Below are 19,302 nucleotides of genomic sequence, written 5' to 3'. Positions count from 1 at the left end.
GGAGGGTCAGAGGGAGAAGCAGACTCCCTGCCGAGCAGGGAGCCCGATGCGGGACTCGATCCCGGGACTCCAGGATCATGACCTGAGCCGAAGGCAGTCGCTTAACCAACTGAGCCACCCAGGCGCCCTAAGGTTTCTTTTCAATGTTTAGAAAGGTGCTTTTAGTTTTTAAGACAGCTTATTTTCTGCTTATTTATCTCTCTTACACACACACACACACACACACACACACTCCCCAAAGATAAAACAATGCTTAGAAGAATGAATAATTTGTTTACATTTTCGGAATATCTAGAAGAGTTTCATTTGGGTTTTATTTTTAATGGAAATGGCAGTGTTTTCAATTTATGCCTGTTAACGTCTTTGGAGAAGAGAAGCTATAAATCACTTAATATCCAGTATATAATAATTTTATCAACTATTTTCCAAAAATGTGTTGTTCTATGATTATCTTACTCAATTAAACAGTATTACTGTTGTCTCCCTTCTACAATGGAAATAATATTAAAATGTTCATAAGTTAAAATACTAGGGCCAAAGCTGTACAGTTTAATGTATGATTCATATATACAAGAAATAATTCATCCAGTACTCTAAGCATTCACTTTATTATTTGATAACATGAGAATAAGAAAACTAGAGTGTTTTCAGTATTTCCTTTCCATGTATTTGCAAGCATTATAATTTTTTTTTTAATTTTTTTATTGTTATGTTAATCCCCATACATTACATCATTAGTTTTAGATATAGTGTTCCATGATTCATTGTTTGTGCATAACACCCAGTGCTCCATGCAGAACGTGCCCTCCTCAATACCATCACCAGGCTAACCCATCCTCCCAACCCCCTCCCCTCTAGAACCCTCAGTTTGTTTTTCAGAGTCCATTGTCTCTCATGGTCCTTCTCCCCCTCCGATTTCCCCCCCTTCATTCTTCCCCTCCTGCTACATTCTTCTTCTTTTTTTCTTTCTTAACATGTATTGCATTATTTGTTTCAGAGGTACAGATCTGAGATTCAACAGTCTTGCACAATTCACAGCGCTTACCAGAACACATACCCTCCCCAGTGTCCATCACCCAGTCACCCCATCCCTCCCACCCCACCCCCCACTCCAGCAACCCTCAGTTTGTTTCCTGAGATTAAGAATTCCTCATATCAGTGAGGTCATATGATACATGTCTTTCTCTCTTTGACTTATTTCGCTCAGCATAATACCCTCCAGTTCCATCCACGTCGTTTGCAAGCATTATAATTTAAAATCAAAGTCTATTACAAAATTTTTTTCTTATCATTTCGGTGACATTTTCTAAGGTTTTAGGAATAGTAATTATACTAGCAATCAATGTTGCTTTTGAATATAATTTTAAGATCTTATTTTCTAGGGGAAAAGAAATTATTTTTGGTGTAAGTCTGCTATAAATGTTAATCAGTTTATGTATAATGTAGGAATAGCTGGACTAAGATTTATATACAACTTTTATTATGAAGTGATTCTAATCATATTGCTCAGTTTGCAAAACAAGTAAATAGGGAATTTATTTAATTTCCCCAGTATTTTGAGTTAGTGAGTATAAAATTTGATAGGTAAATAGCTAGCCTGTTATCTTTCCAGAAAATTATTCTTAAAGATGCTCTCTTAATTGATAAGAATAGCACAAAGCATCATATGTACTACTTTTGCCAAAGCCAAATAGATATCATAGTTTTAAAAAATGTATCAGAGTAGGCAGTGCTCATGCTTTTCTTTTAATTTTCACAGATGAGAATACTGTCATACTGTTAATCCATTAACTGCCTCATGAGCTTTATTACAGTTATGATTTCTTGTCAGACACTGCATCTTTTAAAGAAATATTTTTAGATTTGTATATATTGCTCCTGTGGCTTATGCCAATAGCTGTATCATCTTCCCTCCTTTTTCTCTACATTTTTTCTCTATCCTGAATTCATCATGTTTCTCTACAACTTTTATATATCTCGTTTATTACGTTAGTTTCCATTCATTTTGCTCTTGATCTCTCCTGTTTCCCTTCATCTGTATCTGTAGTTTCCCATTTTTTAAAAATCAAGTCACCTCTTAAGAATCTTCTGGAATTGCATATCTTGGAAAAGGAAGCCAATTTACATACAAAATTCCTCAACCCTAGTGGATGGTACCTACTTTATATCTCATATCATCTCCCATGAGTTATTCAGTTTTGCTCCTAACCCACCTTCTGATTGTAAAGGTGTGCCAGGTTTGGTTAGTTAGATTTGCTATTCCCACTTTGTTTACATAAATTTCTACCTCATTTTCTCAAAAGGACTAAAGAAAAAGTAAAACTGCATGTTTTATACTTATATAGTTTATATGTGGTATGTATTATACACATACTTTATATACATAATGCTACTTAAGTATATATCAGTATACTTACCCATATACTATACTTAGATGATATATACATATATACATATAATACAGACATACTTAAGTAGCATATGTGTAGTATTACATGCAGTGGTATTAAAGAGACTATTAGAAAAAAGTGATATCTTGTATGAAGTTGAATTTGTATTTAGGAAATTGCAGAAATAATTGAAAAAATCATGTATATTTATTGCATGCGTAAGTTTGTATTTGGTTATTCTTTTATGGAGTATTTTCTGGCATTTGTTTCTCTCTGTTATCCAAAATAATTGTGAACCACTGGTCCCTATAATTAGTATTTACTTTTGGAATAGTTAATAATTTAATACCATCTTTAAAGTAAATGGTACTTTTAAACAAAGGTGTATATGATTTTCTTTAGCAAAGTAGAAATAGTAATTCTTTATAAATATTATATATTTTTGTATATGATATACATTTATATGTAGGTTAAGATTAGAATGTTTTTATTTATATATTCAGACAACACTGAAGATCTCTCTTGTATTTCCCTTATCACCTTAAAAAAAAAATTTAAAAGCTTTGTATAGCTCCTTAGCTCTACTTATATTTTACAGAAATAATTTCATCTGTTAAGGCTATTAAGGGATTATTTTAAGATTGAGTTTATGGAATGTCATATATGTATCTTGGAATAAGCTTATTACTGTTGAGTAAGCTTTTATTTAGGGGGTGTCTGAGTGGCGCAGTCAGTTAAGCTTCTGCCTCATGATTTCAGCTCAGGTCATGATCTCAGGGTTGTGAGATCAAGCCCCGTGTTGGGCTCCATGCTCAGTGCAGAGTCTGCTTGAAATTCTCTCTCCCTCTCCCTCTGCCCCTCCCCTGTGTGCTCATGCTCTATCAAAAATAAATGAATAAATCTTTAAAATAAATGAGTAAATCTTTAAAATAAAAGATTGTAGGGGTGCCTGGGTGGCTCAGTTGATTAAGCGTCTGCCTTTGGCTCAGGTCATGATCTCAGGGTCCTGGGATCAAGTCCCACATCAGGCTCCCTGCTCAGTGGGGGAGCCTACTTCTCACTCTCCCTCTGCAGCTCCCCCTGCTTGTGCTCTCTCTCACTCTCTCTGTCAAGTAAATAAATAAAATCTTTAAAAATAAATAAATAAAAGATTTTATTTAGAAATTTGTTAGAGATACTTTGAACTTGAAATATTGTGTTAAATATTGGCATTTAGAAACACAGCTAATTGTCTTTATCCATCTTCATTTAAATTTTAATACTGTTTTAAATATATAAGCATATGAGGAGCCCAAATAAATGGACATTGAGGAAGATGATAGTAAATGTTGACTTGTATGTAAGTGGAACTCTTAAGGTTCAGTTCCATGGTTTTGTGCTGTCCTCAGCAGTTCTGCCTTCCAGTAGGGCAGCTTTTAAAGTCAATTGACCATTAATAACTAGAAGTGTATCAACTTGAGTTGAAAAGAAGTAATTTAAAGAACAGAAATCACCCAGGAGAATGATTTAAAAAAAATTTTTTTTTTGCAGGCAAAATAAATAATATTAGAACCAAAAAATTAAAAGGTTATATACTTTGGTCATATAAAAGTATTTTTCAGATAGTTTTTAAGTGGCTCAGAGGCATAAAATAAGTATCTAATCAAAAAAGTGTCCCTTCAGGGGCACCTGGGTGGCTCAATCCTTAAGTGGCTGCCTTCGGCACAGGTCATGATCTTGGGGTCCTGGGATCGAGCCCCGCATCAGTCTCCCTGCTCAGCAGGAAGCCTGCTTCTCCCTCTCCCACTCCCCCTGCTTGTGTTCCCTCTCTTGCTGTGTCTATCTGTCAAATAAATAAAATCTTTTAAAAAAAAAAAGTGTCCCTTCAGATTTTAAAAATCATCTCATTACTGTGAGAAATGGATAACATGTCTTGAAGCTCTCAATCTGAGGTATTTTTAATTGATCCTAATTCCAAATATATATTTTTGTCTCCTAATTTTAGTTAATTTAAAAAATTTGTTCTAGGGGTGCCTCGGTGGCTCAGTCGGTTAAGCATTTGCCTTTGGCTCAGGTCATGATCTCAGAGTCCTGGGATCCAGCCCTGCATCAGGTGGGGCAGATTCAGTAGGGAGTCGGCTTCTCCTTCTACCCTTCACTCTCCTCTTTCTCTCTCTCAAATAAATAAATAAAATCTTTAAAAAAATTGTTCTGTCTAATACAACCAGTTTTTCTGATGAGATATTGGTTGTAATTACTTGGTAATTTATGTGTAGGTGTAGTTTATTCTAAGAATCTATAAGAATACATTCTGTTTTTCTGAACTCATTAATAATACGTGTATCACTATTATATCATTCTTATGCTGGCTTAAGGAATAAAGTAAAAATAATTTAAAATAGTGTCAATACCATATTAAATCTCATTTGCATTAAAGAGGGTTATGGAAATGTAAAATTAATGTGTTGACTTCAGCTTGGAAAATAATGAAAAAGTTTAAAGTGAAAATTACAATACCAATTGTGTATAGCTTGGTTTTTAGATTTTGTTTCTAAAAATGGAATTCTTCACTCCTCTTCTATAGGCTATTCACTCTGTTGCTTGGCATCATGAGGGAAAACAATTTATTTGCAGTCATTCAGATGGCACCTTGACTATATGGAATGTTAGGTCTCCAGCTAAGCCTGTACAGACAATCACTCCGCATGGTAAGAACGTATTCCTTTTGAACACTACATAAGTTGTGATGTACAATAAACTGTTCTGAGTTTCCATTTGGATTTATTTGTTTTTGAGGATAAGAATGAGTTTTCTTTCATTTTGAGGAAATTAAGAATATGTATACATTTAGAAATAAAATGTAACAACCAGGTAATACAATCTCAAATTAACTGTATTTACAATTGAAATTTCAAATTTGAACTTTGAGAAAGTGAATGGTACATTATATTCTGAATATTGTTTGTCCAGTAGTCCAGAAAGTAAGTAATTTTGTGAATGATACAGGACTTACTTTAAGCCTTTGTCATCTTAAAGTTATCAATTGCAAGTTGCTAATACACACATACACATACATACACATAACAGTTTGCAGAAACACTTTGAACTCTACAAAAGGTAATTTTATGCATTGAAGTATTATGTCAAAGGTGTCCAAGATCACCCCAGGTTTAATGATTTACTAGTAAGACTCACAGGACTCAGCAAAAAGATGAAGAGCAAAATCAGCAAAGGGAAAAGGTACATGGGATGAAGTCTGGGAGAAGCCAGGCTCAAGCTTCCAATGGTCCTTTCCCAGTAGAGTGACACAAGACATGCTTACTTCCTTTAGCAATGAGTTATTACCAGGTGTGTGAAATGTTGTCTATTGTGGAAGCTCATTTGAGCCCAGGAGCCCAGAGTTTTTATTGGAATCAGTCCATAGCACTTTCTACTTAGAGCACGCACCAAAATTTCAGATGCCCAGAAGGAAATCAGGGATTCATCAGGAATTGTTTTGTTCATACAAACAACTTAGGCACAGTGTACCACCCTTATCAGTCTGGGAATGGTGGAAACCATCTTGAAAGCCAGTTACCAGATGCCAACCAAGAGCTAACCTTTTTAGGGGATAGCAGTCTCAGGCTTGCTTGTTCTTTTCTGTGCAAGAGCTATTTATAGAACCTCTAAAGTTTTATTAGGGTGTTTATGAACAGATTACGAAGGCCTTCCTTGAGTTTTGGATGAAGTTTAGGAATTTGCATTTCTTTATTAATCTGCATTCTCCAACCACCCTAAGAGACTCTTAGCCAGTGGATTTAGGGAGATTAAAGGAACTGTTCTTTACATTGGTAGTCTATCGAAGAATATCTTTGTGGTATTGCTAATATTTCATTGTTTGCTTTAAAATTATCAGTGCCCACTTTAAAAAAGTATTGGTCCATCCTGAATTATTGCAATGTAGAAATTAAAGAAATAGTAAAATTAAATATTTATCTGTGGCAGGATGGGTTTTTAGAGTTGTTTGTTTTTTAGAAAAAAATAGTAATTCATAAAGCCACACATTTTAGTATACTTTACCATTACCTTGTGGTTGCAGTCATCTGGAAAAGCCCTAATTTTAAATTTGCTCTGGATCTATTTGTGCAGGCATCCAGGGGATAGATAGCCCTTATGATTGAGGTTCCAGTTTTTCTTAATATATTTTCATTCTTTATTCTTTATTCATTCTTTCATTCTTGGTGATACACCTGAGAATTACCACAAATTTTAGGATTTCCTAAGACCTCTAGAACCTAAGAATCCTGAAAACCAAAAAAGATGATTAGTCTTAAAAACTTTCATTTCAAATTTAGAGAAAATGAACCTAGTATCAAAGGCAGTAGAAATATGTAACATTGGCTTTGCAGTTTTAAGTCTATCTAAATTTTTATCTTTTTTTAATAAGAATGGTACTTTTTTCTTTTGAATCACTTGAGAGTAAGTTGTTGACATACTGCCCAGTCACCCCAAAACATTCCAATACCTATTTTTTACAAATAAGAACATTATCCTGTATCACCAAGTTTTGCCTTTTATCAAAAGGGTCTATATGCAGATTACATTTAGTTGTTTCAAACTGAAACAGTTTTTGAGTCTTTTCTTGAGTTTCATAACTGACAAGTTTTGAATATTCTAGGTCAGTTATTTTATAGAATGTGTCCGCATTTGGTTTTGTCAGATGGTTTTTCATGCTTAGAATCAGGTTTGGAATATCTTAAAACGATTGATGCATTCTTTTTGCTGCCTCTCAAGTGGAACTTGCGTTTGATTTGTCCAAATTGATGGTGTCTTATACCTTGATCCCTTGATTAAACTTCTGTCTGTTAGATTTCTCTATTATAATGTTCTTTTTCCTGTGAAATTGATAACTATTTTTGATTTGTATTTGTAATCAATAAATATTTGGATTTGAAGGAGGTACTTTGAGACTCTATCAACATACTGTTCCTCCTCAAACTTTTATCCTCTGGTTTTAGCACCTGTTGTTGTTTCTTGGCTGGGTTAATTTTATTGTGGTAGTTGCCAAATGGTAACTCTTCTATTTAATCTTGACCTCTCTTTATATCAAAAACTTAGATCTTTGGGAGCAGACTCTGAGAAGTGGCATAAGTAAGTTTCTGTAGAGTTTATAGTATCTTAGCAAAAGAGGGCCACTAGCTAAAATTATTTTTAAACAAGACAAAGAATATTTGATTTAGTATTTTTTTTTCAAAATTAAAATCCAAACAAAATGTAAATACTTTTTTTCTGTGGCAGGTGTTAAGTAGGATGGCATTTATTGCATATTATAGCAGTCTAAAAATGTAGATGATCAGATGTACTCTTTATTTATAAAATATGAATTATTTTTGATAGTAGTAATGTTTACTGCTTATTTTTAGTGGTAGGTAACCTACCAGAGTTAAATTTATGTTGATAGCTGATTTCAGTGACAAAACTAAGTGCATTTTTACACATTAAAGTACAAAGATGTGTTTTTCATGCCACGACAAGGTGTCATGTATTCCATATATCTCTCTACTTTATGGTATATAATTTTGGTATACTAAATGTCTGCTTTGGATTGAAAATTAGGGTTATTTTCTCATTACTATCTTCTGTTGTGATCTCTTGCTTTTACTTTCTGGCAGTTATAGTAAATTACTTTATACTAGACTTAAATTTTTTTCCGTTTTGGGTTTTTTCTAATTTAAACCTATTTAATGGTTGTTTGAGTATCTTCTTCTTAAAAAACATTTGTAAGTATTACCTTGATAGCTAGGAACTAATTGTACTTTAAGACTCCTACCAGTACTTCATTATGTGATGTTTAGTGTTAAGAATAGTTTAAGATGTCCTTGAATAATCTGTTCAGAAGACATATTACATCAGCCTAACATGGGGTTTTAAAACCAGAAGACCTGTGGTCAAGCCCTGGTTCCATAATCTCTGGGTCTATGACCTGTGGGAAGTCAGTTAACTTTTCTGAACTTCAGCCTTCTCATCTGTAAATGGAGATAATTAAATTTAATCATCTCATATGGTTGTTATGGAGATTATTTTTATTTATTCAACAAATATTGGATCTACCATGTAATAGGCACAGTTCTACATCCTGGATTAAATAAGCAAAATGTAAGTGAAAGTACCTGAAAATTGTGATGTGCTATACATATGTGATCATAATAAATATAAATCTGCATATGCTATTAATTTGTTAGGCTACGACTGAAAGATTGTTAGTGTTCCCCAAAATATATTTCACATACGAATTTTTCTTATATTAATGAGTTTTTCGGTGAAAAGCCATGTTATAGTCAAAGATTTGGAAATGCTGAATTAAAGTTGAGCATTTTCTTCAGCGTTAAGACTTCTTAACTTCTAATGTGTACTATAAATTTCTAAGAGGGAGAATACACACACACACACACACACATAAATATTTATTATACTGGTTTATATATACATTTATTTTATGTGGCTTTTCACAAATTTATTTGACTTTAATGTCTTTCATTCGGAGAACATCTTGTGGTTCTCCAGTGCTCTATAAAATACACTTTGAAGAATGATGGCCTTGAACTATAATTGAATCCTAAGACAATTCTCCGGATTTGTTAGCTATGTTCAGTTTATCCTTGGATGTCATCTTTCATTGCTTAAGTTGTTTGATAGCAAACTCTTATTCTGAGGGGCAGAGCAGTTATCTAGATAGTGATGATAAAATAGCCAGCAAAGGAAAATAATTTGATTCATTTAAGATAATTTTTTGATATAATATTGGATAATTTTGCAATGCATATAAAAATGGTTGATAGTTATATTTTTTTCAGAAAGTTTCCATTTGTGTGTCTGAAATACTCAACAGATGATTTGTTTACTAACTAAAAGAGTGATAGCTCCCTTTAATATGGTTTTTATGAATATCAGAGAACATTTCCTGGCAGTGAGACAACCCGGAATGTAATTCTAGCTTTGCTATGTGTGGAAATACTTTCTGGAGATAATTACTGTTCTCTGGGACTTTAGTTTCATCATCTGTAAAATGGCAGGATTGTACAAGGTGATTTTTAAGGTATAAAGTTTTGTGAATATGTGGAAATTAAGCAGGATTTGTTCCACCTATTGACTGCAGAGTCATTTCATCTTGGTGGGCTGTAAATTTTGTATTTCTGTGTGGTAAGCCTAGGGGTGAGTTCTGCTTCTCTCTTTTTGACCTGTTTCCTCTGACAAAAAAACTTTCATAATTTAGGAGGGAAGAATTTGATAGTCCTGGCATAGCTCATACATTTACCCTGAAGCAATCATCATGGTTCAGTGAGTTGCTGGCTCAGGGCACCACAGGATCTCCCTTGTAACCCTGGGTATGTGTGTGTCAAAGTGTCATTTTTCTGATTGTCATCTTCACCAACATTAGATGATTCTCAAAGGAAATGGAGGTGATAGATGGTCAAAATCGATAGGTGTCCATTATAGGAAATGACAGTTTAAAATGTAGCTTCTGGAGCTTATTCATCAGTGTGATCAATCTACTTCTTAAGGAATAAACCAAGATTGGGGAACTTTATTACGTGTCGCTGAAGAAAAAATTTTACATAAGTAAAAGTCAATGTAATAGTTTAAGGATGTGACGTACAAAAATTTCTATTAATCTACTTTTAAGATTCACCTGAGCATAAAACATTCAATAAATAATAAAACCATACTGCAGTTCTTTATATAGTTCATTACAAAGTTTTCCTCAGTTTATGAATTTGAAAGGACTTACCAGACTCTACAGAACATACGCAAATAAAACTTTTATGCAAGTAAAACTTTTCTTTAAAGGCAAAGGATGTCCTGCAGCAGGAGAAACACAATGCAGGTAAGCATTCTGAGAGGCATCCCACATGCAGGCTCCCACAGACACATGTATCCAAGGATTGTGCTGAGTCTTCAGCTCCAACCACCTAGATCTAGCTTCTGAGAAACTCAGTTTACCCTTTCAGTGATCAAGCCAGTCTTGTCACACCAGTTAAGCCAGTTGCCAGCCATCAGTAAAACTGTTACACTGGGGGTCACTGGGGGAGTTTGGGGAGTTTGGGATCTTGAACAAGCATATCATAAATCCCACTGCCCTTGGCCACCGAGTCAAAAACCAGGTATCCAAGTGTCTCTAGTCCAGCTGTAAATCAACTCTGTCTTCATACTTACTAAAGAAAGAGCACTCTCCTCATTTTGGACTAGTATTATTAACAATGTCATTCTCCAGTTTGAATCCTTTTATTTTCTAGAACATCACTGTTCAATAAAAATATAATGCAAACTGCATGTGTAATTGTGAATTTACTAATAACTATATGAAGAGCAGTTTAAAAATGTAAAATTGGTTTTAATAATGTTTAACTCAAAATATCATTTAAATATGTAATCAACTTACAAACTTGAGATATTTCACATCGCTTTTTGTACTCTTTGAAATCTGTATACTTTATGCTTGGACCAGCCACATTTTAAGTGCTCTGTAGCCATGTGTGAGTGGCGGCTACCATACTGGATAGCCAGCTCTAGGCTGAAAACATAATCGCTGTGTAACAACTGTATCAGTTAGAAGATGTGTTCTACATTCTGAATGTCAAAATTAAAAACAAAGGAGACCCTTATTTTTGTCAGTGATCCTCACTCATTTTTAATGCATCTTCATTCATTCATTCAATAGACATTTACTGATCACCCCCTATGTACCAGAGATTAAATGCTGGAAGTATATTCCCCTTGAAGAACTCAGAATCCAGTGAATGAAAATGATCTATTAACGGATTACTAAAATACATAAGTGCTGATACAGGTGTACATAATATGCTGTGGAAACAGAATTAGTATGCTTTTGGATGAAGGGTGTAGGAAGATTTCACAAATTCAAGTTATATGAGCTTGGTCTTAAAGGATGAGTGGGGAGTGATAAGATGGGAAAGAGCAGAGCAAGGTTATTTTAGTCAGAAGATACAAAGACATAATCAAAAGCCAGGGTATTCTTAGAAAACTGCTAATAGTTTAATATGGCCAGAGTTTAAAATACTTTTGGGAAAGATGCAGGAAACAATGGCAGAACTGCGTATGGAGGCAAGAATATATATTGTAGTATGCTAAAGAGTTTGGACATCCTGATGGAGACCTAAATGATTTTATAGTGAGAAACATAAAATTTATCTTTTGGAAATACTACTTTGATGCATTAGGAGAGCTAGGGGCAGAAGAGGGAGACCAATTAAGAAGCTTTTGTAAATGATAAATAATGAAGATTTCAATTGTGACAGCAAATGGGAAGAAATGGACATACATGAATACAATTTTGGAATTTAATCAACAGAACTGAGGCCAATTTTTTTGTGGCTGGGTGGTTTATAGGAATGGGAAGCAGGGCATAGTAAAAGATAAGAAATCAGATGTGACTTGGAGGTTTATATGATTTATTAAGTTGTTTTATAATTAACCAGCTCTTTTAAACAACTTATCAAGGTAGTTCACAGGTGTTTGAACAAGCACCAGTTGAGTAAGCACAGGTTTTTGCTGCTCAGGGACACAGCAAGTAAGAAGTAAAATGACATCTAGTGGTGAAATCAGGTGATCTTCTAAACATCCTTTAATTTACATATGCTTTATAAAAATCATAGCAAGTGCCTTATTACTTGATTTGATTTAGAAAATGGTTAGTCTAGGATTACAGATGAATAAATTGCCTTTCTGAAATGTAAGCAGTAATTGGTGACATAATTTTAAAAATCTGAGTTGAAATCAGATTATGCCTATCAAAAGGACTCATTAATTTCCAAGCAAGATTCATGAAGAAAGATCACTATAAAAACTGCAACATTTGACTTACAGAGATAATAAAACTACTCTGTTACTATCCTTGTAGGGGGTGGGAAAAAAGTTTACTTACAAAGAAATAAAAATCAGACTGACTTTAAACTTTATTACAAGCTTAAATACTGGACATAAGAGAGGAACATAGAAGACTATTGAGCAAGACAAAAGCTAAGAATTTTGTACCTAGCCAGGTTTTTTGCATGATATATAAGCTCAAACTTGTAAAGATATACCACCCAGTGCCCTTCCTTAAAAATTGTTCTAGCTACTGAAAGATTGGTGGTGAATATTGGAATAAGTTAAATTGAGTTATAACTGAATAATTGTTTACTTCATGAAGCAAAATGCATACAAAAAATAACTTCTGAAAATAAATGTAAAATGTAAGTGTAATAAATGTAAAATTTGTGTCTGTAATCTCAAATTATATCAGTCTGACACTCCCATTAGAGCTTTGGGTAGTAGAAGGAGAATAAAGGCCTGATGCTGGCCTTCAGAGCAACCATTTAAATTCTTTACTGAAAGCTCACATATTTCTGAACAGATTGAAATAGTGGTTGAAATTCTGTGTTCCTTGTACAGTGTGAGGGACTACTTTTCAGATTTAGGCCTCCTTTTTTCCTACCTTTCTTTTTTTCATGCCTTCCCCCATGTTCAAGCAGCCCAGTGACCAGCTACACTATGTCAAAAATCTTACACGTGTTCTTAAAAAATATATTTCTAAAATTATGTATATTAGTACACATATATTTAATTATGAGGGTTTTTGTCATTGTTTTGCATACAATGGAATTAATCTTTTTTGTATTTTTTTTAATCTACTCTCCTTGAGGAAAGACCCGTCATGTCATCTGACATAGCTCTAATTCCTTCATTTTAATGGTCGTGTAATAGCCAATTCTGTTCCCAGTTTTTCACAAAGTATTCAGCCATTCCAACATAAAGAGCATTCACTTTATTTTCAGTTCTTGATCACTATAAGTTATGCTCTCTACCATCTTGTACATATTTGATAGGCCAATGCCTTTTGTTTCTATGGAATAAATGCTTAGGAGTAGAATTGCTCTTCCTAAGAATTAAAGTTTTAAATATTTCTATTTTTAATTAGTGTTCTCAGACTGCCTTCCAAAGAGACTGTACCCTTTGCACATTTCTTTCAGTCATGTATGAGTACCTCTTTGACAACGATCCCGCCAGCAGTAGGTATTAAAACTCATTTTACTTTCTGTATTTTACTTTTTTTTTTAAACTTCCTCTTTTCTTAAGGTTTCAAAGTTGACCGGAGATGAATGACTGGGGCTTTCTTTCTCAGGTATTTTCTGGGCATGCACATGACCTTGCATGTGTGTGCAACCTTTTAGTCCTGGAGTGTGTTCAGTTTTTCAGGATTTTCTTTTAATTCTTGCCCAGGCTCTTATTTGACTCACCTGAAACCACACCTTAGGCAGCTGTGATACTATTTCTGTGATGCCCTGGAAGTGGAAGGCCTTCTGTACCTCTGAGCTGATGTCTGTCAAATGAAATTGCCACAGCACCCTGGGAATAGAGGTTTCCAGGGAGCTGCGCTGGGACAAAATACTGATTGGTTTAGGGAAGCTGGTTTTAACGGAATTGGCAAAAAAAAATTCAGCCCTCTTTGTTGCTGATACTATTGCATATTCATGTCTGCCTAGCCACCTAGCTGGGGAGTGAGGAGGATGGGAATAACCCTCATCAGAATGTTCTAGTCTTCCCTGTCTTACCAAGGTTCAGTCATTTCTATTGGGTAGACAATGTTCCACTTGTTTTGTGGCTTCAGTTTATTTCCGGAGTTCTGAAGTGATTAACTTTAGTTGTTTTGCTAGTATTTCAATTTTTGTGGGAGACAGAGGTCCTTACTTTGTCATTCTGGAAATCCATTTCCTTTCCTAGTTTCCTTCACTCTTTTTAGGTCGTGAGTCTACCATGTGAACTCCAAAGTCATTTTGTGCAAATCCAAGAAAAGCTGTTGGAATTCTAATTACATTAAATTTATGAACTAATTTTAGAAGAATTGACATTTTAGGATTTTAAGTTTTCTTGACTGGAAACATGATTAAGACCAATGAAGACTTAATTATTTAAAAGTATACCTCTGTGTAGTTTTAAAATTTTTCTAAGAATTCAGTCATAAATGACACGAGGAAATATGTTTGTAACATATGATGGATACAGTATTAATGACCTTTGAATATAAAATTTATTTTTAAATGTAGAGAAGATAACATACAAGCATAGGTAAAGGACATAAGCTATTTTTAAAAGAAGACATACAGATGACCAGAAAGTCGAAGAATATTGTTAAGAGATTAAAACAATACAAATTAAAATTAGATACCCTTTCCACTTAAAAACAACAAAAAAATAGCACTGTTTGGGAAGAATGTGGCAAACTGTGGTCTTAAACAGCTAATGGAAGTATGAATTGGTACAACCTGTTTGGAAGACAGTTTGACCCAGATATTCCTTTTCCTAAGAATTAATCCTAAGGAAGAATCATTAATTTACTCACTTATTAAATAGTTACTGAGTGCCCACTGATATGTCAAACAATGTTTGTCACCAGGGATACATCAACAGAAAGCACATATACACTTAAAAATTTTGCTTTCACAGAATTTACATTCTTCTTGGTGAGTCAAACAACAATGAAATTTTAAACAAAAGTTTATTAGAATGAACTAGGTGTATTATGGAGGGAAAAAGCTGGGAAAGAAGTATCGGGATAGGGGCATGTGACTGGGATCTCCAAAAATAATATATTAATGTTGAGAATGATTAATCTCTAAAAATGAAGATATGTTTTATTTTCTTTATATTTTTCTGAGGTGTTTCTACAATGAACATGTAGAATAGCAGAAATCAAACTTTTTTTAAAATAATAAAATTCTTTATGAGTTTCTGACATTTTGTAGAGATTGGTTTATTTTAGTGGTCTTTTTGGACATTACAATGAATGGATTTTACTTTAGGAGAATAATATAAATGAAGTTATTAGCATAGGGTTTAATTTTGCAACTGTAACACTTGGGTGAAAAACGTGATTTAGATTTGTTTTCCTCAAATCTAGCTATTTTAAAACTTGAATTCATTTAGAAAATTATAATTCTGCTTGCTTATCTGCAATTAAGAACATTGGGAAGGCTATAAATTTCTTTTACAAGAATTTTGTCACATAAAGGTCATTACTAAGTTACTCATTTACTTTTCAGCACTGAATTTCAAACAGTAGATTTACTTGATTATTTTAAATATTTTATATTAAATACTTCTTTCAAAATATTTTTAAAATGTTTCATGGTGTATTTCATTGTATTTTACTTTCATTTTATATATAAACTTATCAATATAAGAATTTAGAGTAACTTAGAATTTTAGAATTTAATGCAGGAAAATATATTTTAGGAAAACAATTAAAGGATGGGAAGAAGCCAGAACCGTGCAAACCTATCCTGAAGGTGGAATTCAAAACGACTAGATCTGGGTAAGATTTTACTTCATTGCCAATATTCATTGTATATAATTACTCAAATAGCACTAAAGGCTGTTTTATCATTATATTGTAAAGCCTACTTTAGAATGGTCTAGCTCAGTCTTAAATTTTATGCATTCTTTATTTAACAAAATAACTAAAATTGGTAAGTTTAGGATAAAGTATTTCTTTGTATTCTCTTTGTCTTAGTAGTTTTATAATGTATCTTGGAAAGTTTGAATAATCTTTCTTATCAAATGTTATACATTCTGTTAGATTAATCTTCAGTAACAGTGGTGTTTATTCACTCCTGAAAATTGTGGAATAAGCAGTGAAAAAATATTTAAAACTTAACCTATTTATGCTATATATTTTAATTATGAAAGTTAGCTGTATTCTTCAAAAATTAAATCTCGTAAGAATATTTGGCAATTACAAAAATACATACAGTTTAATATTAAAGGAAATTTGTCAGTTGTATTTTATATTTTTTATATGCACCAAATGTTTAAAAATATAATAAAGGAAAAAAACTGTAAATGTTTCTTTGAAAATGCGACATTTCATTAACCCCTAAAAGAAGCCTTTTATTTATGTTCTAGTTCCCTGGGAAAAGTGTGTGGTTTTATTTACTATAGCTGTGTAAGAGAGTGAACTTATGTAGTGTATATAGTGCATCGGTTCCCAGATTGTGGTCTTTGGGCCAGCAGCATTAGCTGAGAACCTGTTAGAAATGCAAATTCTCGGACTCCACCCCAGACCTTCTGAATCAGACACTTTTATCTATGGCTGGAGCCAATCAATCTGTGTTTTAAAGATTTTTTTTTTTTTTTAATTTATTTATTTGACAGAGAGAGAGAGCGAGAGAGGGAACACAAGCCGGGGGAGTGGGAGAGGGAGAAGCAGGCTTCCCGCGGAGCAGGGAGCCCGATGCGGGCCTCGATCCTAGGACCCCGGGATCATGACCCGAGCCGAAGGCAGACGCTTAACGACTGAGCCACCCAGGCGCCCTCAATCTGTGTTTTAATTAGACCCACAAGAGATTCTGACGCATGGAAGTTTAGAACCACTGATACATGTTTTTATATACCAGTTTATGACCACTGGTTGTTATAAATGGCCCACTTCCCTTTGTAATTTGCCCTTCTTCTAATCATAATCCTTTCAGCCCTTTTCTCATTTGAGAAAAGACAGTAGGCTGAAGAATTGTCAAGATTGCTATTACTTGTCCTTGATCCTCATTAGCCTTCCTCTGGGTTTCAGAAGATATATTGTGTTCCAAAAAGAGGTTGAATGAACTCCAAAAGGAGTGGCATCTGTTTAATTGACTGTGGCACCCTCACTTTGTGACCTTTGGCATAGAGTTATTTGATGTCTTTGTGCTTCAGTTTCCTCACGACATGAATATGATAATAGGTCAGAAGCTCATTGTTATGATTTAAGTGAGACAGTCATGTATTGAAAACATTTTACAGAGTCCCAGGTACATAATAAACTTTCTATAAGTAGCTGCTCTTATTGTTTCTAGGAAACTTCCTACTACCAATTGACTTTTTTGCCATAATTTGTCGTATGGCAAAGGAATGTAAGTAGGAAAAGCAATGACAGCAAAAAAAAAAAAAAAGTGTGTGTGGGGAACCAGAAAAAACCTGTTTCTAGCTTATATGAATTCAAATGAATCATCATCAAATGAATTGTCTAAACATTTAAATTAACAGTGTTTATTGTCTTCTGAATTATCTATTCATTTTAACAAATACTCGTTGGCAACAAAGATAAAAGTCCAAGGAAGATTTTTTTTTCCTCTCTGTGCTTTACCTATTCCTGTTTTCAATTCTTATAAATGGTAATACTTATGTTTTCAGTTTCTTCAGGATGGCAGCAATATTTTTTCTTCTGTAAGATCAGACATGAAAAAAAAAAGTCTAGCTCTTTTGCATGCATTTGTAGATACCTTTAAATAGATCGATAGGATCACTCTCTGAGAACAGTCTTCACCAGCTTTCCAATTTCTTTTTCACCTGGGTTAGGACATGCAGTAAATTAAAAGGTTCTTTTTTCACCATGGCATCTTTCCTTGAGACAGTTCCCTAGAATTCCCAGTGTGTAGCCAGCATTGAGAACTACTGCACTCCCCATTGCACCTACAGCAGAATCACCCTCTATTAAATAAGCCAGTCAACTCTCACCCTTTCCTGTTCCTAGCAAGTATCTTGGGCAGGTGCCAGCTAAAGGCATTCAGGTTAGCAGTAGGTGATGTTAGCAAATCGCCAGATTTTATTAGCAGAGCTTTTCTTCCCTCCTCAAGATCTTCTGCATTTTCTTCTTTTTACCTAGAAGTCATTCTAGGCAGAAAGATTCTCTTTCATCCTTTATAGCTTAGCAGTAATATCCCTGCTTTGAGGATGTTTTGGCCATGTTGTCCAGGTTGGGTCCCCAGTAATATAGTCTCAAAGTATGCTATATATTTCCCTTCTAGAATTTGTACTTGTCATTAATAATGGAATTATGTGTTTAATGCATGCCTTCCCCTTTAAATATTAGCTCAGTGAAAGCATAGGACATACCTGTTTCACTTCTACTTGTCCTAGCATAGTGTTACTGAATGTAAGGAAGAAGAACATAGGATAGTAATTCCCACTTAATATAAGTTGTTGTAAAGACCTGAAAGAGAAATATAATGTGTTTGGCATGTGGTAGATGTTTGGTAAATTATAGTCCTTTTTTCCTCTACTTCTACATTTTTCATTTCGCTAGTAGACTGCATAAGAAGTTACAGGCGGGGCAAAATTTTCAACAAGAATCAACTCAGGGTAGGTTCAAGTTTTCAAACAGATATTCACTTGAACTCCTTAGAGTTTTACACTATAGAGCATTGGAAGTTAGTGTCTTTTTTTTTTTTTTTTTAAGATTTTACTTATTTGAGAGAGAGAACATGCAAGCAGGGGAGGGGCAGAGGTAGAGGGAGAGAATCTTAAGCAGACTCTGCACTGAGCAGAGAGCCCCATGTGGGGCTTAATCCCATGACCCTGAGATCATGATCTGAGCCAAAACCAAGAGTCGGACACTCAACTGACTGAGCCACCCAGGCACCCCCGAAGTTAGTGTCTTTTAAGAAATGGACTACCGTTCAAAGAATTACCAGTTTGAGGGGGAACATCTCTGTTTGGGAACCTAAAAGTGAATATTATCACAGTTAAAAATGACAGTTTAGTCACACTTGGAGAACCATGTCCAAGAGATTAATACTCCCTTTCCTTATAACACATACTATGGCAAACTATTTGTGTATAGGGCCAGAGAATAAATATTTCTGGCTTTTTGCAAGCTGTACAGGTCTCAATTGGCAGCTATCCAGCTCTGCTATTGTAGCCCAGAAGGAGCTATAGACAACTCATGAATGAAAGAATGCAGTTGTGTTCTAATAAAACCTTTTTTACAGACACTGAAATTTGAATTTCCTTTAATTTTCATGTGTCATGAAATATTCTTCTGTGTATTTTTTTCAGCTATTTAGAAATGTAAAAATCATTTTTAGTTTGCAGGCCATACTATACAAAAACAGGCAGCAGGCCCTAGTTTGCTGACCCCACC

General features: G+C 34.1%; 1 protein-coding gene across 6 annotated transcripts in view; it reads left to right on the top strand.

The window, feature by feature from the left end:
- Positions 1-19,302, top strand: part of STXBP5 (syntaxin binding protein 5) — a 182,029-nt gene that overhangs the window by 73,312 nt on the left and 89,415 nt on the right. For all 6 annotated transcript variants that reach the window (XR_013441060.1, XM_078054605.1, XM_078054602.1 and 3 more), the window contains exons 8-9: positions 4,954-5,077; positions 15,642-15,720. Coding sequence is in view for 5 of the 6 variants with exons in the window: in XM_078054605.1 (XP_077910731.1) it covers positions 4,954-5,077; positions 15,642-15,720 (203 nt within the window). In the remaining variant the exon portion in view is untranslated. The remainder of the gene's footprint in view (positions 1-4,953; positions 5,078-15,641; positions 15,721-19,302) is intronic.

Source organism: Halichoerus grypus, chromosome 9 (assembly GCF_964656455.1).
Source record: "Halichoerus grypus chromosome 9, mHalGry1.hap1.1, whole genome shotgun sequence".
NCBI lineage: Eukaryota > Metazoa > Chordata > Mammalia > Carnivora > Phocidae > Halichoerus > Halichoerus grypus.
The sequence above is the reverse complement of the archived record's forward strand: the minus strand, read 5'-3'. Positions and strand labels throughout refer to the sequence as shown.